General features: G+C 48.6%; 2 protein-coding genes across 4 annotated transcripts; one reads left to right on the top strand and one right to left on the bottom strand.

The window, feature by feature from the left end:
- Positions 1–1,700: 1,700 nt before the first annotated feature.
- On the bottom strand, positions 1,701–2,291 carry LOC141025687 (uncharacterized). Its single transcript, XM_073501598.1, has one exon. It carries the CDS (start codon positions 2,289–2,291, stop codon positions 1,701–1,703), a length of 591 nt encoding a protein of 196 aa, XP_073357699.1.
- Positions 2,292–11,526: 9,235 nt separating this feature from the next.
- LOC109762874 (lysine-specific demethylase JMJ27) lies at positions 11,527–20,837 on the top strand. Of its 3 annotated transcripts, none has more exons than XM_020321753.4 (17): positions 11,527–11,888; positions 12,278–12,328; positions 12,464–12,514; positions 12,612–12,665; positions 12,770–12,952; positions 13,358–13,494; positions 13,783–13,882; positions 14,466–14,598; positions 15,079–15,142; positions 15,219–16,044; positions 16,564–16,893; positions 17,456–18,199; positions 18,281–18,353; positions 18,438–18,523; positions 18,629–18,748; positions 18,959–19,029; positions 19,499–20,837. In XM_020321753.4, exons 1-17 carry the CDS (start codon positions 11,661–11,663, stop codon positions 20,454–20,456), a joined length of 4,209 nt encoding a protein of 1,402 aa, XP_020177342.1. In that variant the 5' UTR covers positions 11,527–11,660; the 3' UTR covers positions 20,457–20,837. The 3 variants fall into 3 exon arrangements, with proteins under 3 accessions (XP_020177342.1, XP_020177341.1, XP_020177340.1); XM_020321752.4 differs by having other exon boundaries at positions 12,770–12,964; XM_020321751.4 differs by having other exon boundaries at positions 12,770–12,976.
- The last annotated feature ends 142 nt before the right edge of the window (positions 20,838–20,979 follow it).

The raw sequence follows: 20,979 nt of genomic DNA, 5'->3' as shown, positions 1-20,979 counted from the left end.
CCAAAAAGAAGGTGGTGGGGTGTGTAGTTCCAGCGTGGACGACAAGGCCTAATGTTAACTAGGAGAGTGGCGGTGGCGAGAGCGTCAGGCCAGAACCGAGGGGGCACGTTGGAGTGAAACAACAACGTGCGGACGCAGTCGTTAAGAGTGCGGAGGATCCGCTCGGCGCAGCCGTTCTGCTGAGATGTGTAGGGGCATGTGAGACGAAAAGTGGTACCGTGAGAGGTGAGAAGATGGCGAGTGGCAGCATTGTCAAACTCTTTGCCGTTGTCAGTCTGAAGGGCGAGGATAGGGCGCCCGAACTGGGTAGTGACGTAGGAGTAAAAGGCCGTGAGAGTGGCGAGAACATCGGATTTGCGACGGAGCGGAAACGTCCACGCAAAGTGAGAGAAATCATCAAGTAAAACAAGATAATATATGAAACCGGTGTTGCTCGCAACGGGAGATGTCCAAACATCACTATGGATTAACTGAAACGGAAAAGAAGAAATAGTGTTTGACTCGCTAAACGGTCGACGAACGTGCTTGCCGAGACGGCAAGCATGACAAGTGTGCTCGTCAAATTTATTACATGAAAATAAAAAACTCTTGAGAATCTGGCGAAGGACGGTGGAGTTGGGGTGACCCAAGCGTGCGTGCCAGAGGTCGACACCGGCGGCGAGGGCGACTGGTGAGGCGGTGGCGGTGGAGGCGGAGTGCATCGGGTATAAGTCGTCGGGGCTGTCACATCGGTGGAGCACCATCCGCGTACGGGCGTCCTTCACAGAGAAACCAAGGCCATCAAATTCAACGGTGAGAGGATTGTCACGTGCAAGACGACGAACGGAGACAAGATTTTTAACTAGGTTAGGTGAGACAAGAACATTAGTCATGTTAATAGGCATAGAATTAGATGGAAAGAAACTATGACCGACATGAGTAATGGGTACGGAGGAACCATCACCAAAGGTGATGCGGTTCGAAGTGGTGACTGGGAAGGAAGATGCAAGGTTACCGGGGTGCGACGTCATGTGGGCGGTAGCCCCCGTGTCCATGTACCAATCACCGCCACCTCCGTAATTGGAGGGAGACGGCGCCGAGTGAAGTGCAGCGAGCAGAGCGGGATCCCATGGAGCCGGAGGGAGCGAGTAGCTACCGGGCAGAGCTGGTGCAGGCGGCGGCGCATAGCCGAAGGACGCCGGCGGAGGCGCGTAGCCGCCCGGCGCGAAGCCCGGCGCGTAGCCACCAGGGGCGTGGACGCCCCCACCCGCCTGGTAGGGTGCAGCGGCGAGGTGTGCCTGCGGCCCGGCCGGGTGCGGCCCAAGGGTGCCCGGGGCCCGTGGGACCGGCATGTGGTAAGCGTGGACCACGCCGGTCCACGGGTTAGGGCCGACGGCCCAGGGCGGGGAGGGCTGATGTTGGCGCTGGGCCCCCCCGTACCCTGGCGGCTGGTGCTGCTGCTGCTGGGAACGACCGCCGCCCCCTCCCCCACGATGCCTGTTGCGGCGGCCGCCGCCCCCGCCCTGCTGCTGCTGAGGAGCGGGAGGTGCGGGCGGAGTGGGCGGGAGGGGGTAGTACCCCGGTGGCGCCGGCGGACGCGGTTGGGGCGGGGCGGGCTGCGGCTGCCCGTGAGATGTCCCGGCGGCGAGGGCGGTGTGGTGGACGCGGGCCTTGACCTTCTTCATCCGCTGTTCCTCCAAGCGTAAGTACGCGGTGATGGACTAGAAAGTCGGGTTCGGCAGCAGGGAGAGGTTCGAAGCCACGTTGCCGAAGTCCTCATTGAGGCCGGCGGTGAGGGTGCTAAGCATGAGCGCGTCCGACACCTTGGCGCCGATATCACGGAGCTCATCGGCGAGGCGCTTGAGACGCATGCAGTAGTCATCGATGGAGGAATCGTCTTGGTGGCACCCGAAAAATTCCTGCTGCAAAAACACAAGACGTTGAAGCTTGTTATCGGTGAAGAGGTTGTTGATCTTGGTCCATACGGCACACGCGTCGTCATCCTCCGAGACGACCGTGTGGAAGATGTCCGGGGAGACGGTGAGGTAGAACCACCGGATGAGAGAGGCCTCAATGGCCGCCCAGTCCGGATCATCCACCATGAGATCGCCATCCACGGTCCCGTCGACGTGCTCGAGGAGGTGGTACTCGCGGAAGACGAGGTTGAAGTAGGTCTTCCATGCGTAGTACGAGGAGTTGGACTGATCAAGCTTGATGGGAACACGGGTGTGGATGTCGAGATCACGGACGGCGGTGGCGTCGGGTACGAGTCCGGCGAATGGATTGGAGTTGCTGGATTGAGGGGACGCCATGGGAGCGGCGGCAAGGGGAGGGGTGCGGCGGCTCGGGTGGGAGGGGGAGAGTGGCGGCGGCGCGGGGTAGGGTTAGGGTTTGGGGGGCGCGGCGGCAACTTGGGGAGGAGGGCAGCGGCGGTAGAGGGGAAAGCGGCGGCTGCGAGGGAAAGGGAGGGCGCGGCAGCGGCGGTGGACAGCGGCGGCGGCGGCGCAAGGGAGGCGGCGGCTACTGCTGTAGGGCGCGGCGGCGGCTAGTGCGGAAGGTGGGAAAGGGATCGGCGTGCTAAACTGATACCATGTTAGTTAGGAAGAATGAGATTGCACGAATCGATAATCATTGATCGTGTGCATGGTGCACATATATAGGTACAGGGTGGACCGGCCTCTACTTATCTCCCAAGATATACAAATATACGGGGGGAGAGAGAGCGATACAACGGTATAAATACAGACCCTAGTCCTATACATATGCAGTGTACAACGTACGCTCAACACCGATGAAGGTACGAAGGACGCATCAGCATTCTCGGTGAGCTCGGCATACCACGCGCTATGCCATAGGCCCATCATTCTGTGGACGGCTCCTTTGCGGAAGGCCCCGTTGCCCCTGAAAGTCAAGATCTTTGTGTGGCAATTGCCGCAGGACCGCCTCCCCTCTGGGACGGAGGTCCTTAAACGGCATGGGCTGGGTAATGGCTTGTGCCCCCTTTGTGATGTCCCGGAGACCGGGTCCCACATTCTATTCTCGTGCACTGCAACGCGTGCCCTCTGAAGCTTTGTTCGCGAGGCTCTCGGGCCTGATTGGGAGGCCCTAGACCTTCTGGAGTTGCTAGAAGCCAGAGCTAACCAGATCAGGCGGCATCGCTGTCTATTCTGGCTTATATTTGTGGCGATATCATGGACTCTGTGGATAACTTGTAATAAAAGGGTGATTGAGAGGGTTTTCCAGTTCCAGCGGCATGCCTCTGACTCTGTTCCTCAAATTCCTTGCTTTCTTACAACACTAGCACCAGTTATCTAGATGTCGGGACTGTGATCCACTACTAGGGAAAGCATATAGGCAGATGCTTAATAGTAGCGCGGGGTAGGGATCCCACGCTACTATTAAATAGTAACAGCGCAGGGACAAGACCAGCGGTACTGGTACCGCGTAGTAGCAGCGCGGGTCTAGCTACCCAGCACCACTACTAAGTGGTCCCCACCGTGCGCCTCGGGGCTGGCTAGAGTAGACGCGCGGGGTGTAAAACCCGCGCCGCAACTAATACCATAACAGTAGCACGGGCTTGTACCCCGCGCTGCTACTATGGATACACGGGCCCAGCTCCCAGGCCCCGCCTAGCAACAGCGTGGGGGTAAGTACCCGGCGCTACAGCTAGTGGGATCCAGAAACAAGAACGGAGAGGGGCTACTGAAGGAAATATGCCCTAGAGGCAATAATAAAGTTGTTATTTATAATTCCTTATATCATGATAAATATTTATTATTCATGCTAGAATTGTATTAACCGGAAACTTAGTACATGTGTGAATACATAGACAAATATGAGCAACCGCACCGGTATCAAATACCCAGGAGCTACTACGAGCGCTGGTTAGGTACACATCAATAACATGTATATCACATATACCTTTGGTATTGCCGGCCTTCTTATCCGCTAAGTACTTGGGGCAGTTCTACTTCCAGTGACCGTTTCCCTTGCAATAAAAGCACTTAGTCTCGGGTTTGGGTCCATTCTTTGTCTTCTTCCTGGCAGCTTGCTTACCGGGCGCGGCAACTCCCTTGCCGTCTTTCTTGAAGTTCTTCTTACCCTTGCCTTTCTTGAACTTAGTGGTTTTATTCACCATCAACACTTGATGTTCCTTTTTGATCTCCACCTCCACTGATTTCAGCATTGAATATACCTCAGGAATGGTCTTTTCCATCCCCTGCATATTGAAGTTCATCACAAAGCTCTTGTAGCTAGGTGGAAGCGACTGAAGGATTCTGTCAACGACCGCGTCATCCGGGAGATTAACTCCCAGCTGAGACAAGCGGTTGTGCAACCCAGACATTTTGAGTATGTGTTCGCTGACGGAACTATTCTCCTCCATCTTACAGCTGTTGAACTTGTCGGAGACTTCATATCTCTCGACCCGGGCATGAGCTTGGAAAACCATTTTCAGCTCTTGGAACATCTCATATGCCCCGAGCTGCTCGAAACACTTTTGGAGCCCCGATTCTAAGCTGTAAAGCATGCCGCACTGAACCAGGGAGTAATCATCAACACGTGTTTGCCAAGCGTTCATAACGTCTTGGTTTGCTGGGACGGGTGCTTCACCTAGCGATGCTTCAAGGACATATGCTTTCTTGGCAGCTATGAGGATAATCCTCAAGTTCCGGACCCAGTCCGTATAGTTGCTACCATCGTCTTTCAGCTTGGTTTTCTCTAGGAACGCGTTGAAGTTGAGGTTGACATTAGCGTGGGCCATTTGATCTACAAAACATATTGTAAAGATTTTAGACTAAGTTCATGATAATTAAGTTCATCTAATCAAATTATTAATGAACTCCCACTCAGACAGGCATCCCTCTAGTCATCTAAGTGATACATGATCCGAGTCAACTAGGTCGTGTCCGATCATCACGTGAGACGGACTAGTCATCGTCGGTGAACATCTTCATGTTGATCGTATCTGCTATACGACTCGTGTTCGACCTTTCGGTCTCTTGTGTTCCGAGGCCATGTCTGTACATGCTAGGCTCGTCAAGTCAACCTAAGTGTATTGCGTGTGTAAATCTGGCTTACACCCGTTGTATGCGAACGTTAGAACCTATCACACCCGATCATCACGTGGTGCTTCGGAACAACGGACTTTAGCAACGGTGCACAGTTAGGGGGAACACAATTCTTGAAATTTTAACGAGAGATCATCTTATTTATGCTACCGTCGTTCTAAGCAAATAAGATGTAAAACATGATAAACATCACATGCAATCAAATAGTGACATGATATGGCCAATATCATTTTGCTCCTTTTGATCTCCATCTTCGGGGCGCCATGATCATCATCGTCACCGGCATGACACCATGATCTCCATCACCATGATCTTCATCATCGTGTCTTCATGAAGTTGTCTCGCCAACTATTACTTCTACTACTATAGCTAACAGTTAGCAATAAAGTAAAGTAATTACATGACGTTTCAGTTGACACGCAGGTCATAAATAAATTAAGACAACTCCTATGGCTCCTGCCGGTTGTCATACTCATCGACATGCAAGTCGTGATTCCTATTACAAGAACATGATCAATCTCATACATCACATATATCATTCATCACATCCTTCTGGCCATATCACATCACATGACACTTGCTGCAAAAACAAGTTAGACGTCCTCTAATTGTTGTTACAAATTTTTTACGTGGCTGCTATAGGTTTCTAGTAAGAACGTTTCTTACCTACGCCAAAACCACAACGTGATATGCCAATTTCTATTTACCCTTCATAAGGACCCTTTTCATCGAATCCGATCCGACTAAAGTGGGAGAGACAGACACCCGCTAGCCACCTTATGCAACTAGTGCATGTCAGTCGGTGGAACCTGTCTCACGTAAGCGTACGTGTAAGGTCTGTCCGGGCCGCTTCATCCCACGATGCCGCCGAATCAAGATAAGACTAGTAACGGCAAGTAAATTGACAGAATCGACGCCCTCAACAACTTGTGTTCTACTCGTGCATAGAAACTACGCATAGACCTAGCTCATGATGCCACTGTTGGGGATCGTTGCAGAAATTTAAAATTTTCTACGCATCACCAAGATCAATCTATGGAGTCATCTAGCAACGAGAGAGAGAGAGGAGTGCATCTACATACCCTTGTAGATCGCGAGCGGAAGCGTTCAAGAGAACGGGGTTGATGGAGTCGTACTTGTCGTGATCCAAATCACCGATGATCCTAGCGCCGAACGGACGGCACCTCCGCGTTCAACACACGTACGGAGCGGAGACGTCTCCTCCTTCTTGATCCAGCAAGGGGGAAGGAGAAGTTGATGGAGATCCAGCAGCACGACGGCGTGGTGGTGGAAGCAGCGAGATTCCAGCAGGGCTTCGCCAAGCGCTACTGAAGGAGGAAGAGGTGTCACGGGAGGGAGAGGGAGGCGCCAGGGCTTAGGGTGCGGCTGCCCTCCCTCCCCTCCACTATACATAGGGGCTAGGGGGGGCGCATGCCCCCCTTGGAGATCCCATCTAGAGAGGGGGGGGCCGCGGCCCCCGGGGCGGCGGCCCCTCGGGGGGCAACGACCCCCATAGGGTTTCCCCCCTCGGGGGGCAACGGCCCCCTAGGGTTTCCAACCCTAGGCGCCTTGGGCCCTTGGGTGGGGCGCACCAGCCCACCAGGGGCTGGTTCCCATGCCACTTCAGCCCATGGGGCCCTCCGAGATAGGTGGCCCCACCCGGTGGACCCCCGGGACCCTTCCGGTGGTCCCGGTACAACACCGGTGACCCCCGAAACTCTCCCGGTGGCCGAAACTGGACTTCCTATATATAAATATTTACCTCCGGACCATTCCGGAACTCCTCGTGACGTCCGGGATCTCATCCGGGACTCCGAACAACTTTCGATTAACCGCATACTAATATCTATACAACTCTAGCGTCACCGAACCTTAAGTGTGTAGACCCTACGGGTTCGGGAGACACGTAGACATGACCGAGACAACTCTCCGGTCAATAACCAATAGCGGGATCTGGATACCCATGTTGGCTCCCACATGCTCCACGATAATCTAATCGGATGAACCACGATGTCGAGGATCCAATCAATCCCGTATACAATTCCCTTTGTCAATCGGTATGTTACTTGCCCGAGATTCGATCGTCGGTATCCCAATACCTCGTTCAATCTCGTTACCGGCAAGTCACTTTACTCGTTCCGTAATGCATGATCCCGTGACTAACTACTTAGTCACATTGAGCTCATTATGATGATGCATTACCGAGTGGGCCCAGAGATACCTCTCCGTCATACGGAGTGACAAATCCCAGTCTCAATCTGTGCCAACCCAACAGACACTTTCGGAGATACCTGTAGTACACCTTTATAGTCACCCAGTTATGTTGTGACGTTTGGTACACCCAAAGCATCCTTACGGTATCCGGGAGTTGCACGATCTCATGGTCTAAGGAAATGATACTTGACATTAGAAAAGCTTTAGCAAACAAACTACACGATCTAGTGCTATGCTTAGGATTGGGTCTTGTCCATCACATCATTCTCCTAATGATGTGATCCCGTTATCAATGACATCCAATGTCCATGGTCAGGAAACCGTAACCATCTATTGATCAACGAGCTAGTCAACTAGATGCTCACTAGGGACATGTTATGGTCTATGTGTTCACACATGTATTACGATTTCCGGATAACACAATTATAGCATGAACAATAGACAATTATCATGAACAAGGAAATATAATAATAACCATTTTATTATTGCCTCTAGGGCATATTTGTTGGAAATATGCCCTAGAGGCAATAATAAATAGGTTATTATTATATTTCCTTGTTCATGATAATCGTTTATTATCCATGCTAGAATTGTATTGATAGGAAACTCAGATACATGTGTGGATACATAGACAACACCATGTCCCTAGTAAGCCTCTAGGAGACTAGCTCGTTGATCAATAGATGGTTACGGTTTCCTGACCATGGACATTGGATGTCGTTGATAACGGGATCACATCATTAGGAGAATGATTTGATGGACAAGACCCAATCCTAAGCCTAGCACAAGATCGTGTAGTTCGTTTGCTCAGAGCTTTTCTAATGTCAAGTATCACTTCCTTAGACCATGAGATTGTGCAACTCCCGGATACCGTAGGAATGCTTTGGGTGTACCAAACGTCACAACGTAACTGGGTGGCTATAAAGGTGCACTACGGGTATCTCCGAAAGTGTCTGTTGGGTTGGCACGAATCGAGACTGGGATTTGTCACTCCGTGTAAACGGAGAGGTATCTCTGGGCCCACTCGGTAGGACATCATCATAATGTGCACAGTGTGACCAAGGAGTTGATCACGGGATGATGTGAGTTACGGAACGAGTAAAGAGACTTGCCGGTAACGAGATTGAACAAGGTATAGGGATACCGACGATCGAATCTCGGGCAAGTAACATACCGTTAGACAAAGGGAATTGAATACGGGATTGATTGAATCCCCGACATCGTGGTTCATCCGATGAGATCATCGTGGAACATGTGGGAGCCAACATGGGTATCCAGATCCCGCTGTTGGTTATTGACCGGAGAACGTCTCGGTCATGTCTGCATGGTTCCCGAACCCGTAGGGTCTACACGCTTAAGGTTCGATGACGCTAGGGTTATAGGGAAAGTATGTACGTGGTTACCGAATGTTGTTCGGAGTCCCGGATGAGATCCCGGACGTCACGAGGAGTTCCGGAATGGTCCGGAGGTAAAGATTTATATATGGGGAGTCCTGTTTTGGTCACCGGAAAAGTTTCGGGTGAAATCGGTACTGTACCGGGACCACCGGGAGGGTCCCGGGGGTCCACCAAGTGGGGCCACCAGCCCCAGAAGGCTGCGTGGGCCAAGTGTGGGAGGGGACCAGCCCCAGGTGGGCTGGTGCGCCCCCCCACCAAGGCCCAAGGCGCATGGGAGAGTGGGAGGGGGCAAACCCTAGGTCCAGATGGGCCTTAGGGCCCATCTAGTGGGGCGCCCCCCTCTCCTCCCCTTGGCCGCCCCCCCTTGATGGGATCTAGGGCTGGCCGCCTCCTCTTGGGGGTGGAAACCCTAAAGGGGGCGCAGCCCCCTTCCCCCCTATATATACTTGAGGTTTGGGCTGCCATACAAACATGAGAACGTCTCTCTTTCGGTGCAGCCCTACCCCTCTCCCTCCTCCTCCTCTCCCGCGGTGCTTGGCGAAGCCCTGCGGGATTGCCACGCTCCTCCACCACCACCATGCCGTCGTGTTGCTGCTGGATGGAGTCTTCCCCAACCTCTCCCTCTCTCCTTGCTGGATCAAGGCGTGGGAGACGTCACCGGGCTGCACGTGTGTTGAACGCGGAGGCACCGTTCTTTCGGTGCTTAGATCGGAATCAACCGCGATCTGAATCGCTACGAGTACGACTCCCTCATCCGCGTTCTTGCAACGCTTCCGCATCGCGATCTACAAGGGTATGTAGATTCACTCCCCTTCCCCTCGTTGCTAGATTACTCCATAGATTGATCTTGGTGATGCGTAGAAAATTTTGAATTTCTGCTACGTTCCCCAACAATATTTCCAACAGGAGGTACCAAAAAAAACCATGGGAAGTGGGACGAAAAAAACCTGGAAGCGAGACTACCAACTACTTTATTAAGAGTAGAGATATATGCAAGTCGATGCAAAGGACGTGTGGAGTTGATGCATATGTGCGACCCCCACATGATCGATGTGTCATCTAGTAGAAATCATAATTGCATGGTGCTTGCAACATCCGGGATGATGTTCCATCGTCGTGTTTCCTCTTTTTCATGATCCAACAAAGTAGGATGTAAATAAGTGGGGCTAACGGAGCTGTTGATGGAGGCGGGTCGGTCCCCGGAATGAAAGGAATCTATTTGAGTTCTACGCTCGGCTTGGGGGGGGGGGGGGTTGACAGCAGCAGGGGTAGACGATGGTCCACCTTCGGGTTTAGGAGTTGAGCCCAACCGTAGTGCCCTCGCGTATCAAGGTTGCTACGACATAGGGTGTAGTCTTTGTATAACTAGTCAATGTTTACGTGCAATGCACGTTAATTTGGAAGTATATTAAGTGCATGCGGATATTAAGTAGGATATTATTTACGTGTTATTATGTGATTAGCATTATATTTGGCATAAAATTAACTGCACGCTAAACGTGTTGAGCGCTCGACATTGAAGCAGTTTAGGTCGTTGGATTGACATGATTTGATGACCAAGATTAATTGGATCAGCTGGTTGGGTCTTTTTATATTGGTATATAGATATATAGATAAGGGAAGAGAAAGATAGAAATGAATAATTAAGAAGGAAAGCATATGTAAAGAAAGGAAGGTGTTGCTGATAGATTAGGAATGAAGATGAGATGCCTTGTGATTGCAGCTTGTGTGAGGTTTCTACATGCTTTATCGTTACCACTTACCAATGAAAGTATTATGTTGGGCTTCCTTTCCTCTTCTTGATTTTGTTTTTCCACGGTTTGTTAACTTTGTTCTGTTGCCACCATTGCACGTGAAAAAGTAAGTAATATATATTAGCTGGCTTGGCTTGGTTGTCTTGGTTATTTACAGAACTATCATTATTTGCTGGCCACGTACTGGATCATTTGTTATTATTGCCTTTCCACGTCTGCTATACGAAAATCCTGTCGGAATTCCGAAGACTTAGTTTCATTGGGAAGTTTCGCCCTGAATGCATTTTGGGCTGTATGAATCGTGATGGTCCGTTCCATTGGAAAGTTCCGTTCGCATGTACGTACATTCTAGAGAAAATAAAAAAAATTGGCCGAAACCCTCATGTGCTCGCGAAGACACATGCGAAGCGCCGGCTTTAAATTATATCCATGTACTCCCTCCGTTTGGAATTACTCATTTAAAAAATGAATGTATCTAGATATATTTTAGTTGTAAATACATCCATTTTTGTGACAAATAATTCCGAACGGAGGGAGTACATATAAGCGGATAAACTTCAGTTTTTTTTTTGAGAGAGAGGGCAGATAAACTTGAGCTAAACCCTTGTGTGAGTGTATCCGTGCACCTTTTTTTAATTTTTTTCTTCTATAGTAAGTCCATTCGTGCAGCTAGCTGAAAGCCTGCTCAAACCCCGTGCTATCCATGGGCCGGCCGGCCCGTTCGCGTGGCCTCCTGCGCCGGCCGCCTGCGCGGTCTCGCAGCGAAGAACCAACCGGCGGCAAGCGTAGCGGCGCCCACCAGTTTCGAAGTTTCGAAAGGCGCACGCGCGCTCGGCCCCCCGCCCGCGAAAACCCCGAAACACCCGAGAAACCAACGGCGGCCGGGCAGCGGATTATTTGGGATCTCATTATTTTTTTCCCATTTTTTAGTATCGTTCCCCTCTGCGAGTCCCTGCCGGCGGGCCCCCACTTTCCCCGCGCCGGGTCGGATCCCCGGGCCCAGGGGCCGGGAGCCCGTGGACCGTGGTGGACGCTGACGCGCGGGCCCGTCCCGCGTCGCCGCGGAGGCGATAAAGACTCGTGTCGCTCGCCCGCCCGTCGGTCTCCTGCTAGTCCTCGGGCTCGAGTTCGACTTGGCTACTCCGGCTCAGACCCAGACACCGACCCGAGAAGCCCAACCCATCTCCCTCCACCTCTCCGCCGACCCCTCCGATTCCGGCTGCCGGCCGCCGGGGAGCAGCAGCAGCATGCCGCCCAAGCGCGGGCGGGGCCGCGGAAGGGGCCGGGGGCGCGGGAGGCCGCGCAGGGAGGCCCCGGCCGCGGACGAGGCGAGCGGCGGGGGCACCGACGACGACCTAGGTCTCGCGGCCATCCCCTCCGCCTCCACCGCCGAGGAGCCCAGGCGAGGGCGCGGGCGGGGTAGGCGCGGCCGGGGGAGCCGCGGGCGCGGGCGAACGCCCGCCGTCAAAGCAGAGGTAACCTAGTGCCGTACTCCGCTAGCTAGGTCTCCCCTCCCCTCCGAGCTCGACGAGAGCGGACGGCCGCCTCTCGCTCCTCCGCCGCGGCGGGGAGCGTCCCGGGGCCCCGTCACCGGGACCCGCTGCCGTCTCGTTGGGTTGGGTTGTGCTTCGTTTCGCTCCTGCCTTATTTTCGCCTGCTTCCGAGAGGAGCGCTGGCTGCGGGATTCTAACCCGGGCCGCCGCCGTAATCTAACCTAGGGTTTGGTGGTCGAAGCCTGTTCGCCTAGTGCATTCACGAACTAGGGTTTTAAGCGCGCCACCACTCACAATATCCAACACATACCAGCGGATTTTAGCAGCTCCCCCTAAATAAACGCTTAATGGTTGCCTGGTCGTGTTGGCAGGAGGACGACGATATGGAGGCCAGCGAGGAGTTGCCGCTGAATTCTACCTTGGTGAGTATATTTACCCGCAAACAAGGAGCCGCCGTCGCCTTTCACTGTGTTCAATATAGGAGTACATAAGTACCAATGAATTTGAGCAGCTCCCCTGCTAATAAATGCATAATGTTTGCTTGGTCGTGGTGGCAGGACGGCGACGCAAAGGAGGTTGACGAGGAGTTGCCGCCTCCTTCTACCGCGGTCAGTATATTTCCCCGCCAACTTTTCCTTGTGGAAGAGCTTCGGTGGAGCTTCCTGAAATCCTCAACAGCTGCTTGTTGTTTGTCCTGTGTTGCAGGAGAACGGTGTGGACAAGGGCAACGAAGAGATGCCACCACAGGATTCTGCCGAGGTCATTGTTTTTCCTTATAGCATGCAAATTTCATGGATTGGATTATTTTAGAACGCAGTAATACTTGCATTGTTTCATCCTCATGATGGGTTTCTCTATTACAGGAGAAAGACGCACAAGGGGGAACGCAGAACTTGAGACCAGCAAGAAAACGCAAGTGGGATCCTGTTGCTGACCCCTCTTCTCTCGAGCCTCGCCCTGCGCGAGTTAGGAAGACGCTGAATCCTCCAGTAGTAGATGATTCACCTAAGGTGAAAGCTGAGGTGCAAGCTAAGGTGAAAGCTAAGGTGCAAGCTAAGGTGAAAGCTAAGGTGCAAATTTTTACCTATCTGTTGATACTAGTCCCATCTTAGGTTTCAGGACTAACGGGTGGTGGATGAATGATTAGGACGGTATGCGCTTACGTAGCTTGTGCATTATTCGTAAGAGACTGTTTAGTTGTTTGTATGTTCCCCTATATTGGACACACATGAATATTCCAATTTCTATTCACCTTGTATATATGTGCACCAGAAGCACAGCTGGCAATTCATATATTCCCTAAGCAACGGTTCAGCTACCAAAGAAATATATGTGAAATACTTTATATAATAACGCCTACATTACCGGGTACCTGCTCACATTGTAGCCTTTACCTTTCCCAGTATGGACATAGTACATGATATGTGTTTGTTTGTGTCTGGAATTTGCAGAATACAAAAAGGTCAGATGGAACTTCAACCATGTGTCATCAGTGCCAGAGGAGGGACAAAGGGAGAGTTGTGCAGTGTCTTGGCTGCAAAGACAAAGACTACACGAGGAGATACTGCATGAAGTGCATAGATCGCTGGTTTGTGCCCTTTAAAAGCATTCATTCATGTTGGTCACTTGATTTTGTTGCATTTGCCCTCCCTGTTTTCGTAGAGCTATAGCACTTGTGTTTGTTTGATCTCTTGTTTTATACTCCCTCTGTCCCATATTAATTGTCGCTCAAATGGATGTATCTAGCACAAGTAGACAGGTCTAGCAGTTCATACGACAATTAATATGGGACTGAGGGAGTAGTACTTTGTTCAGTCACCATCATGTGTTTGTTAACAAAATGACCTGGCTTGTGTTTGTGGCGTGATCTGAACAGGTATCCACATTTAACAGAAGATGACTTTGTGAATAGTTGTCCATCTTGTCGCAATAACTGCAACTGCAAAACCTGTCTACGGAAAAACATAATAAAGAAGGTATGCCTTCAGCCTTGTTTCAGGCTTTGTTTCAGATGTTTTTTTTCATGTCTGCAGTTTGTTTGATACTCCCACGCATCTATAGACTTGAATAATCCCTGAAGCAACATGAATGGGCCAATGACATGGTTGCTTTAAATTTGTGTTTTCCACTGTAGTGCAGTGTATAGTAAAACAAAAAACTGCCAACGCTTTTGTAGCGTAACGGTAAGCTCTCCACGTGAGCTGCTGGTAGGGCTCAAACCCTGATGGCACCAAAAATGGTCCCTCACTGCCCCCCCTGCTAGTGGCTGTGCGCCGGCCTGTAGTTAGTTGTAACAGCGTGGCCCATGGCGGGAGGGGCAGTGGTCAAGGGCCCAGGTGACGGTGGCCTTTTCTTGGTTGGTTGACTGGGTCCCTTGGTGAAATACTGTGGGGTGGTTTGCCCTGCGGGCCGAGTTTTCTTTATAGTAAAAGAGCTTCCTTTTTATGGTGACAAGGCTGGCAGGAGTTGTGCCCATTAATTGTGTTTCAAAATCATTAGTCACTCAGAATAAGGACACAAAATTAAATTGCTCGTTTCTTCCTCTTTTTTGTTCCACAGGTTGACAAATGGGAAGTATCCAAAGAAGATATAATCAAATTCTCTCATCGAAATCTTCACTTCTTGCTCCCATGGTTGAAAGACTTTCACCATGAGCAGATGCAAGAGAAAAGTATTGAGGCAATGATTAAAGGTATTGCTGTTGGCTTGTTGAAATGCCAGTTTTTGGATTTCTAGCTTAAGAACATGATTGTTAACTATTTATTGCTATCCTGCCCCTTTGTCGTTTCAGGCATTGACTTTCTCCAATGCAACCCATTCCTCAGTACTTCTTTTTCTATCGATGTGAACTTTATACTATGGAAATATACCAGTACCATATACATGAGGCAAATCAAAATATTTCCATGTTCACTAGTTACCAAAATTTCAGAATTTTGAACGCATGCATTCTAGGATGGCTTTGTCATCTACTCCTAAGTTGTTTTGAATATTTCAATGTGGACTACATACAGACTGAAATGAGTGAACAAACACAATAAAATGTGTCTATATACATCCGAAACAGTAAAAAGTTACAACATCTTATATTTGTGAACGGAGGGGGTATTTAGCAATAAAATCAGTCAGTTCTCCATTGGCTCTGCTGTTTCTAATGTTGCTTTCATAACAGGTGTTGATGCATCTGAAGTGAAGGTTACTCAAGCGGACTGTAAAGAAGATGAGCGGATATACTGGTTAGTCTTGCTTCAATTTTGAAATGTGCAAATTTGTTGCTTCCGGGTGTCTAAGTCATACTTTTCTTTGGGACAGTAACAACTGCAGAACATCTATAGTTGACCTCCACAGAAGCTGTGATAAATGTTCCTATGATCTCTGCCTCAGCTGCTGCCGGGAGCTTCGTGATGGACTTAGTCCTGGTGCTGCTGCTGCAAATAGCATGGTCCTTACGCAACCTGGGGTAGAAGGCACAGAAGATCTGCAACAGAGTAGTCACGATAACATTGCAAGTCCAAAGCCTTCTGATGGACAGAATAACGTTTTGATGGACAATGCAGTTCCTGTTAACATTGCAAGTCCAAAGCCTTCTGATGGACAGAATGATGTTTTGATGGACAATGCAGTTCCTGTTGAGGATAATGTTCCTGGTTTGAAACTATGGAGGGTGAATAGCAATGGAAGCATATCTTGCCCGCCAAACGCTTTTGGTGGCTGTGGAGATTCTGTTCTTGAACTTAAGTCATTGTTGGAGGAGAATATTATTTCTGACTTATTGGAGAAAGCTGATTTAGTTGTCAAGGATGAAAGAATGCTGGAAGCGGGTGGTTCAAAATGTTCCTGCTTTACCGACTCTAGTGAGATGACCAATGGAACCTCATATAAATTGGCTTGTAGAGATAACTCAAGTGACAATTACATATATTGCCCAAATGCTAGAGATGTTCAAAATGGAGCTTTAGATCATTTCCAGGAGCACTGGTTGAAGGGTGAGCCTGTTATTGTTCGTGACGTGCTTGAGTTAACTTCCGGGTTAAGCTGGGAACCTATGGTTATGTGGCGGGCTTTACGAGAAAAGAAAGACAAGAGCGAACATGAGCGACTCTCAGTTACAGCTCTTGAGTGTCTGGCGTGGTCTGAGGTAACTGGCATTTTATTGTTCTTAGAATATCATTTGCTGTAATTGCCAGTGGGAAAGCTGATATCAAGGATGATCGATGCATAGATCTTGAAATTCATTAGATTACTAGATGCTGAGTATCTTCTGCATCCATTAGCTTTGTGCTCCTGTTCTATCTGAATTAGTATTAATGATTTTTTTTTGCTATTTGTGTCTATATCTGTGAATATATAGTCAGTTAATTTGCTTGCTAGAACATAAGAATTCAGGTTAACAGAGTTTCTACAAATATAACTTCTGTTTGTTCCTGCATACCATCTAGTATTCTCATGTCATGTACTACCAGGATGTGTTTTTGGTGGTGGGCAGGTCCCAGTTGTTTGATCTACCAGAATGTGTTCCTTACGAATATAAGAATGTGTTCTATGGTTACCTCTTCTGGGATTGATTTCCTGTGTTGCACTTAGCCTCTAGATCATTTTTATTTTGACATTGAAATATTCTTAACACTGCTGTTGCTTCTGTTGAATTGCAATGCAGGTTGAAATAAACACTAGCTTCTTTTTTAATGGGTATTCCCGTGGAGCTGTTGGTCCAGACGGTTTGCCTGTGTTACTCAAGCTTAAAGATTGGCCACAACACAGCTCATTCGAGGATCGACTGCCACGACATCTTGCTGAGTTCATATCTGCCTTGCCATTTCGTGAATATACAGATCATAAATCTGGTCCTCTTAATCTGGCAGTGAAGCTTCCAAAGAAAGTCATAAAGCCAGATCTTGGTCCAAAGACTTACATTGCGTATGGTGTTGCCCAGGAATTAGGAGTTGGTGATTCAGTCACTAAGATTCATTGTGACATGTCAGATGCGGTAGATAAATTAACATTTCTTATGCTTCCTATTATGCATACATGTACAATTTATTGATTTGCATCTGCTTCATTCTGAATCTGAAATTGTTATGCTTAAAGTTATCCTTGCATGGTCTTTCCAAAATGATGTGTGGTAGAATTAAGGTAGAAGTGAGAACTCAAACCTTGTGGTGTTTGTTTGCAACCTTGTGTTTCCACCACTACATGCTAGGAGATTTGACTATCTATACATCCAGTTGAGTTAACACTGCATGAAGATTAAGATCACATATGGATATTGTAGGTGTAACTGCTTGTAGGTTCAAGTTTGCTCTTGTTGCTTTCAGTTAAATCTGCATGCTTTGGTTTTACTTTAATGGTCTCCATAACAGTTCACATTGTTGGACTCTTTGTTATTGACCATGGATCAGAGTAATTACTTGTTCAAGAACTGTAAAAACATTAATCTACATTGTGAAGATTGCCACATACTTCACCGAGCTGCCACATTGATCTTTCCCCTGTTCTGATTTATTTGTTCCATTTTATGAATGATATCCTGTTTCATGTTGTATGAACAGGTGAATATCTTAACACATACTGATGAAATAAAGCTCAAAGCACAAAGGATTGCAGCGATTGAGAAAAAGAAGAAGAGTTTGGCAAGAAAGGAAGACAACAGAAATCTTCAAGCTTCACATCCTGACTGTGACATGTCGATAGCTCGCAGTGAATTAATGAAGGGGCCGAGACCTGAAGGATCTGGGCATGTCTCAGTCATTAAGCAGCCATTATCAGATGCTGTTTTAGACGAGCATAAAGATGTGGCAGCTGATGAAGCTGAACAAAACATCACTTCGAATGGGCGAGCGCCCATTGAAGGTGATGTGGGTCATATGGATCTTTCCATTTCCAAGGAGGCAGCAGAAGCCACAGTTAATGAGAGAGAGAATGTGGGTTGTGGTTTAAGCAGTGAAGATAAAAGTGAATCTCCAGATAATTCAGAAGGATCTTCTGAACCTAATGGTCGTCAAACACACGGCGTGCGACGTAGCGGTCGTTCTTCTAATGCATCAAAGAGAAAAGTGGAAGAAAGCTCAGAAGATGAGGTGAATGGATCCATAACTCTTGAGAAAAGAAAAAAGGAAGCACCAAAGAGAAAAAAGGGAGCGCCAAAGAGAAAGAAAGAAGTGCCAGAGGGAAACCAAACAGGGGGTGGTGCATTGTGGGATATATTCCGACGGGAAGATGTCAGCAAACTACAGGAGTATCTAATAAAGCATTCAGAGGAGTTTAGGCATTACAATTATGAACCAGTGAAGCAGGTGATTAGCTCTGTAACTATTTGACCATGGAATTCTTTATGGCATCTTATTCTCATGCTACATAACTGTTCATCTTGGCAGGTTATTCATCCTATACATGACCAGTGCTTTTACCTAACAAATGAGCACAAGAGAAAACTCAAGGAAGAATATGGTTAGTTAAGAATAATGATGTCTTTTGGAAGAGTAGTATTACCTCAGTGTTTTACTTCTTGTTTTTTGCCCATTGCATATGCAGGAGTTGAGCCTTGGACATTTGAACAGAAACTTGGTGATGCAGTCTTTATCCCTGCAGGATGTCCTCACCAAGTCAGAAATTTGAAGGTATGATATGCCACACATGGAAACAGTTGCTGATTTGCTCTGCCATCAATGTCATACTTCTGAATAAAAATGACTGCTTGTTAACTGCTTTTGTTCTTGGGGCAGTCATGTATAAAGGTTGCACTGGACTTTGTTTCTCCGGAAAATGTAAAAGAGTGCATCAAGTTGACAGAAGAATTCCGTCTGCTTCCAAACTGGCATAGGGTGAATGAAGATAAGCTAGAGGTCTGCCGTTTTTCCGTACTCATGTTGTGTGTATACATATTTATCTTATTGTTTATCTGTATGGCAATCTTGATCATGAATTCAATATCATATATAGACGTTCTTGTTCATACATATTATGTCAGTCTTGATATCTCATAACTGTTATGTGCTCTCTTCTTTCTGCACTCTTCTCTAATTCTGAATTTCTTTGGCAAACTAAACTGCCAGGTTAAGAAGATAGCTTTTCATGCAATCAAACGAGCCATTCGTGATATTACCAAAAAAGATGGCGATCGAAGGTTAGTGGCCCCAACTCCCAGCATTGTCTCAACTTGCTTTTGCTAGGACATAAAAAGTACTAAATCCGTATATGTGTAAATAATGCTACATTAGTGTTCCTGTGTACCTCTGCCTAGTGCTATGCTACACACGAGCACTTTAGTTGGGCCTCTTTATCTGTAATCTGATTATACAAGTAACGGTGCATTGGTTATCTTATATGTGCTGCTGAGGGTCTTTTTGAAAATGGATTAAATGAACTCCATTTGCATGTTCACCATTCCCCAAACAAAACTGTGCCACATGGATTGGTGCTGTTGCCATGCAAATTTAGTGTAGGTAACTGGGTAGTTGATTTACAAACTTTAAAATTCCCATATTGTTATCTGAGAGCCCTTTAGGCACTGATGGTTAAGTAGATTAAGTGCTCTAGTAGGATGTATGATTTACTCTGTTGTGAACAATGAAGATATTGTTTTCTTTCACCAGCTCTGATGATGAAGGTCAAGATAAACCTGGACGTGGTTCGAGAAAAGTAAAATCTGGTCGTCTGAAAAAAGTAAAATCTGGTCGTCCGAAAAGAGGAAGACCTGGTCCAAGTGAATCAGCAGAAGCAGAGGAGCAAGAAGAACAATCAGCTCATGGAATGTCTCCAGTTGAAGACAAAGGTCTAGAAATGGAGGCGGACCAAGGAGAATCAGCTCTGGATATGTGTGAAGCGAAAGATGGACCAAGTGTCCGGCGTGGTTTGAGAAAAAGAAAACCTGGTGGTCTGAAAAAAGGAAAACCTGGTTGTCCGAAAAAAGGGAAACGTGGTCCAAGTGAACCTGCAGTTCCAGAGGAGCATGAAGAGCCATCAGCTCAGGAAATGTCTCCAGTTGAAGATGAAGGTGCAGAAATGGAGGCGGACCAAGGACAATCAGCTCCGGGCTTGTCTGAAGCGAAAGATGGACCTGAAGAAATGGAGGAGCAACAAGAAGAGTCAGCTCAGGACATGTCTGAAGCTGAAGAAATGAAGGAGCGCCAGGAACATTCAGGTCAGGACATGTCTGAAGCTGAAGATGAGCCTGCAGAAGTGGAGGAGCACCAGGAACATTCAGCTGTGGAGATGAGTGAAGCTGAAGACGAACCTGCAGGAGTGGAGGAGCAGCAAGAAGAGTCAGGTCTAGGCATGTCTGAAGATGCAGGCGATCCTGCAGAAATGAAGGGGCACCAAGGACAGTCAGCTGAGGACATGCCTGAAGTTAAAGATGGAGCTGCAGAAATGGGGGAGCGCCAAGATGAGTCAGCTGAGGACATGTGTGAAGCCGAAGACGAGCCTGCAGAAACGGGGGAGAGGCAGAAGCAATCAGCTGGCGGCATCCCTGAAGCTAAAGGCGATCCTGCAGAGGCGCAGGAGGAGCACCAGAGACAGCAGGTTGAGGCTACCCTGCCTACAACAGCATGAGCGGCCTCTCCTGCCTGACTTTGCGCCCGTCGATCTCTCCGCGGCGTCCTACTTTGACTTGGACAATGTTTCACCCGTAAGGCTATGTATGTCCGATGTAGCATTTTGAAGGGAGCGCAGCGACAAGAGACTGCCGAGCTCCCTGACCCCGAGCTTGTCACCCACCCTGCGCCTCCCTAGTGTTGGTCGCCTGTGGGCTGGGGAATTGAGGGTGCTCCGTTGGCTGTCTTTCTGTGGGCTGTGAAAGACTGGATGAAGAGCCCTAATTATTTTGGTGGTAGTAGTGCTGAGTGCTGACTGTATACCTTGTAAGCTGGGACTTACATATGAAGCATGCATGATATCGACCTCTAGCTACCATATTACTTACTGGTGGTTTCATATACTTTGTCTTCAAATCCATATGAAAGAGCTGCTGCTCGTGGCTCGCGTGCTGCCAAGACCCATGCTCATCATCGCGTACCACCACGGACGCACCCACTGGCCCGGACACCACACCACACCACACCGTCGTTTAAAAAAA

The sequence above is a fragment of the Aegilops tauschii genome, chromosome 6 (assembly GCF_002575655.3).
Source record: "Aegilops tauschii subsp. strangulata cultivar AL8/78 chromosome 6, Aet v6.0, whole genome shotgun sequence".
In the NCBI taxonomy this organism is placed as follows: Eukaryota; Viridiplantae; Streptophyta; class Magnoliopsida; order Poales; family Poaceae; genus Aegilops; species Aegilops tauschii.
The sequence above is the reverse complement of the archived record's forward strand: the minus strand, read 5'-3'. Positions and strand labels throughout refer to the sequence as shown.

Coding starts and splice junctions, on each gene's coding strand:
- LOC141025687 (XM_073501598.1), bottom strand. CDS start 2,291: ATGGCGTCCCCTCAATCCAGCAACTCCAATCCATTCGCCGGACTCGTA.
- LOC109762874 (XM_020321751.4), top strand. CDS start 11,661: ATGCCGCCCAAGCGCGGGCGGGGCCGCGGAAGGGGCCGGGGGCGCGGG. Junction 16,045..16,563: donor AGTGTCTGGCGTGGTCTGAG/GTAACTGGCATT, acceptor ATTGCAATGCAG/GTTGAAATAAACACTAGCTT. Junction 19,030..19,498: donor AAAAAAGATGGCGATCGAAG/GTTAGTGGCCCC, acceptor TTCTTTCACCAG/CTCTGATGATGAAGGTCAAG.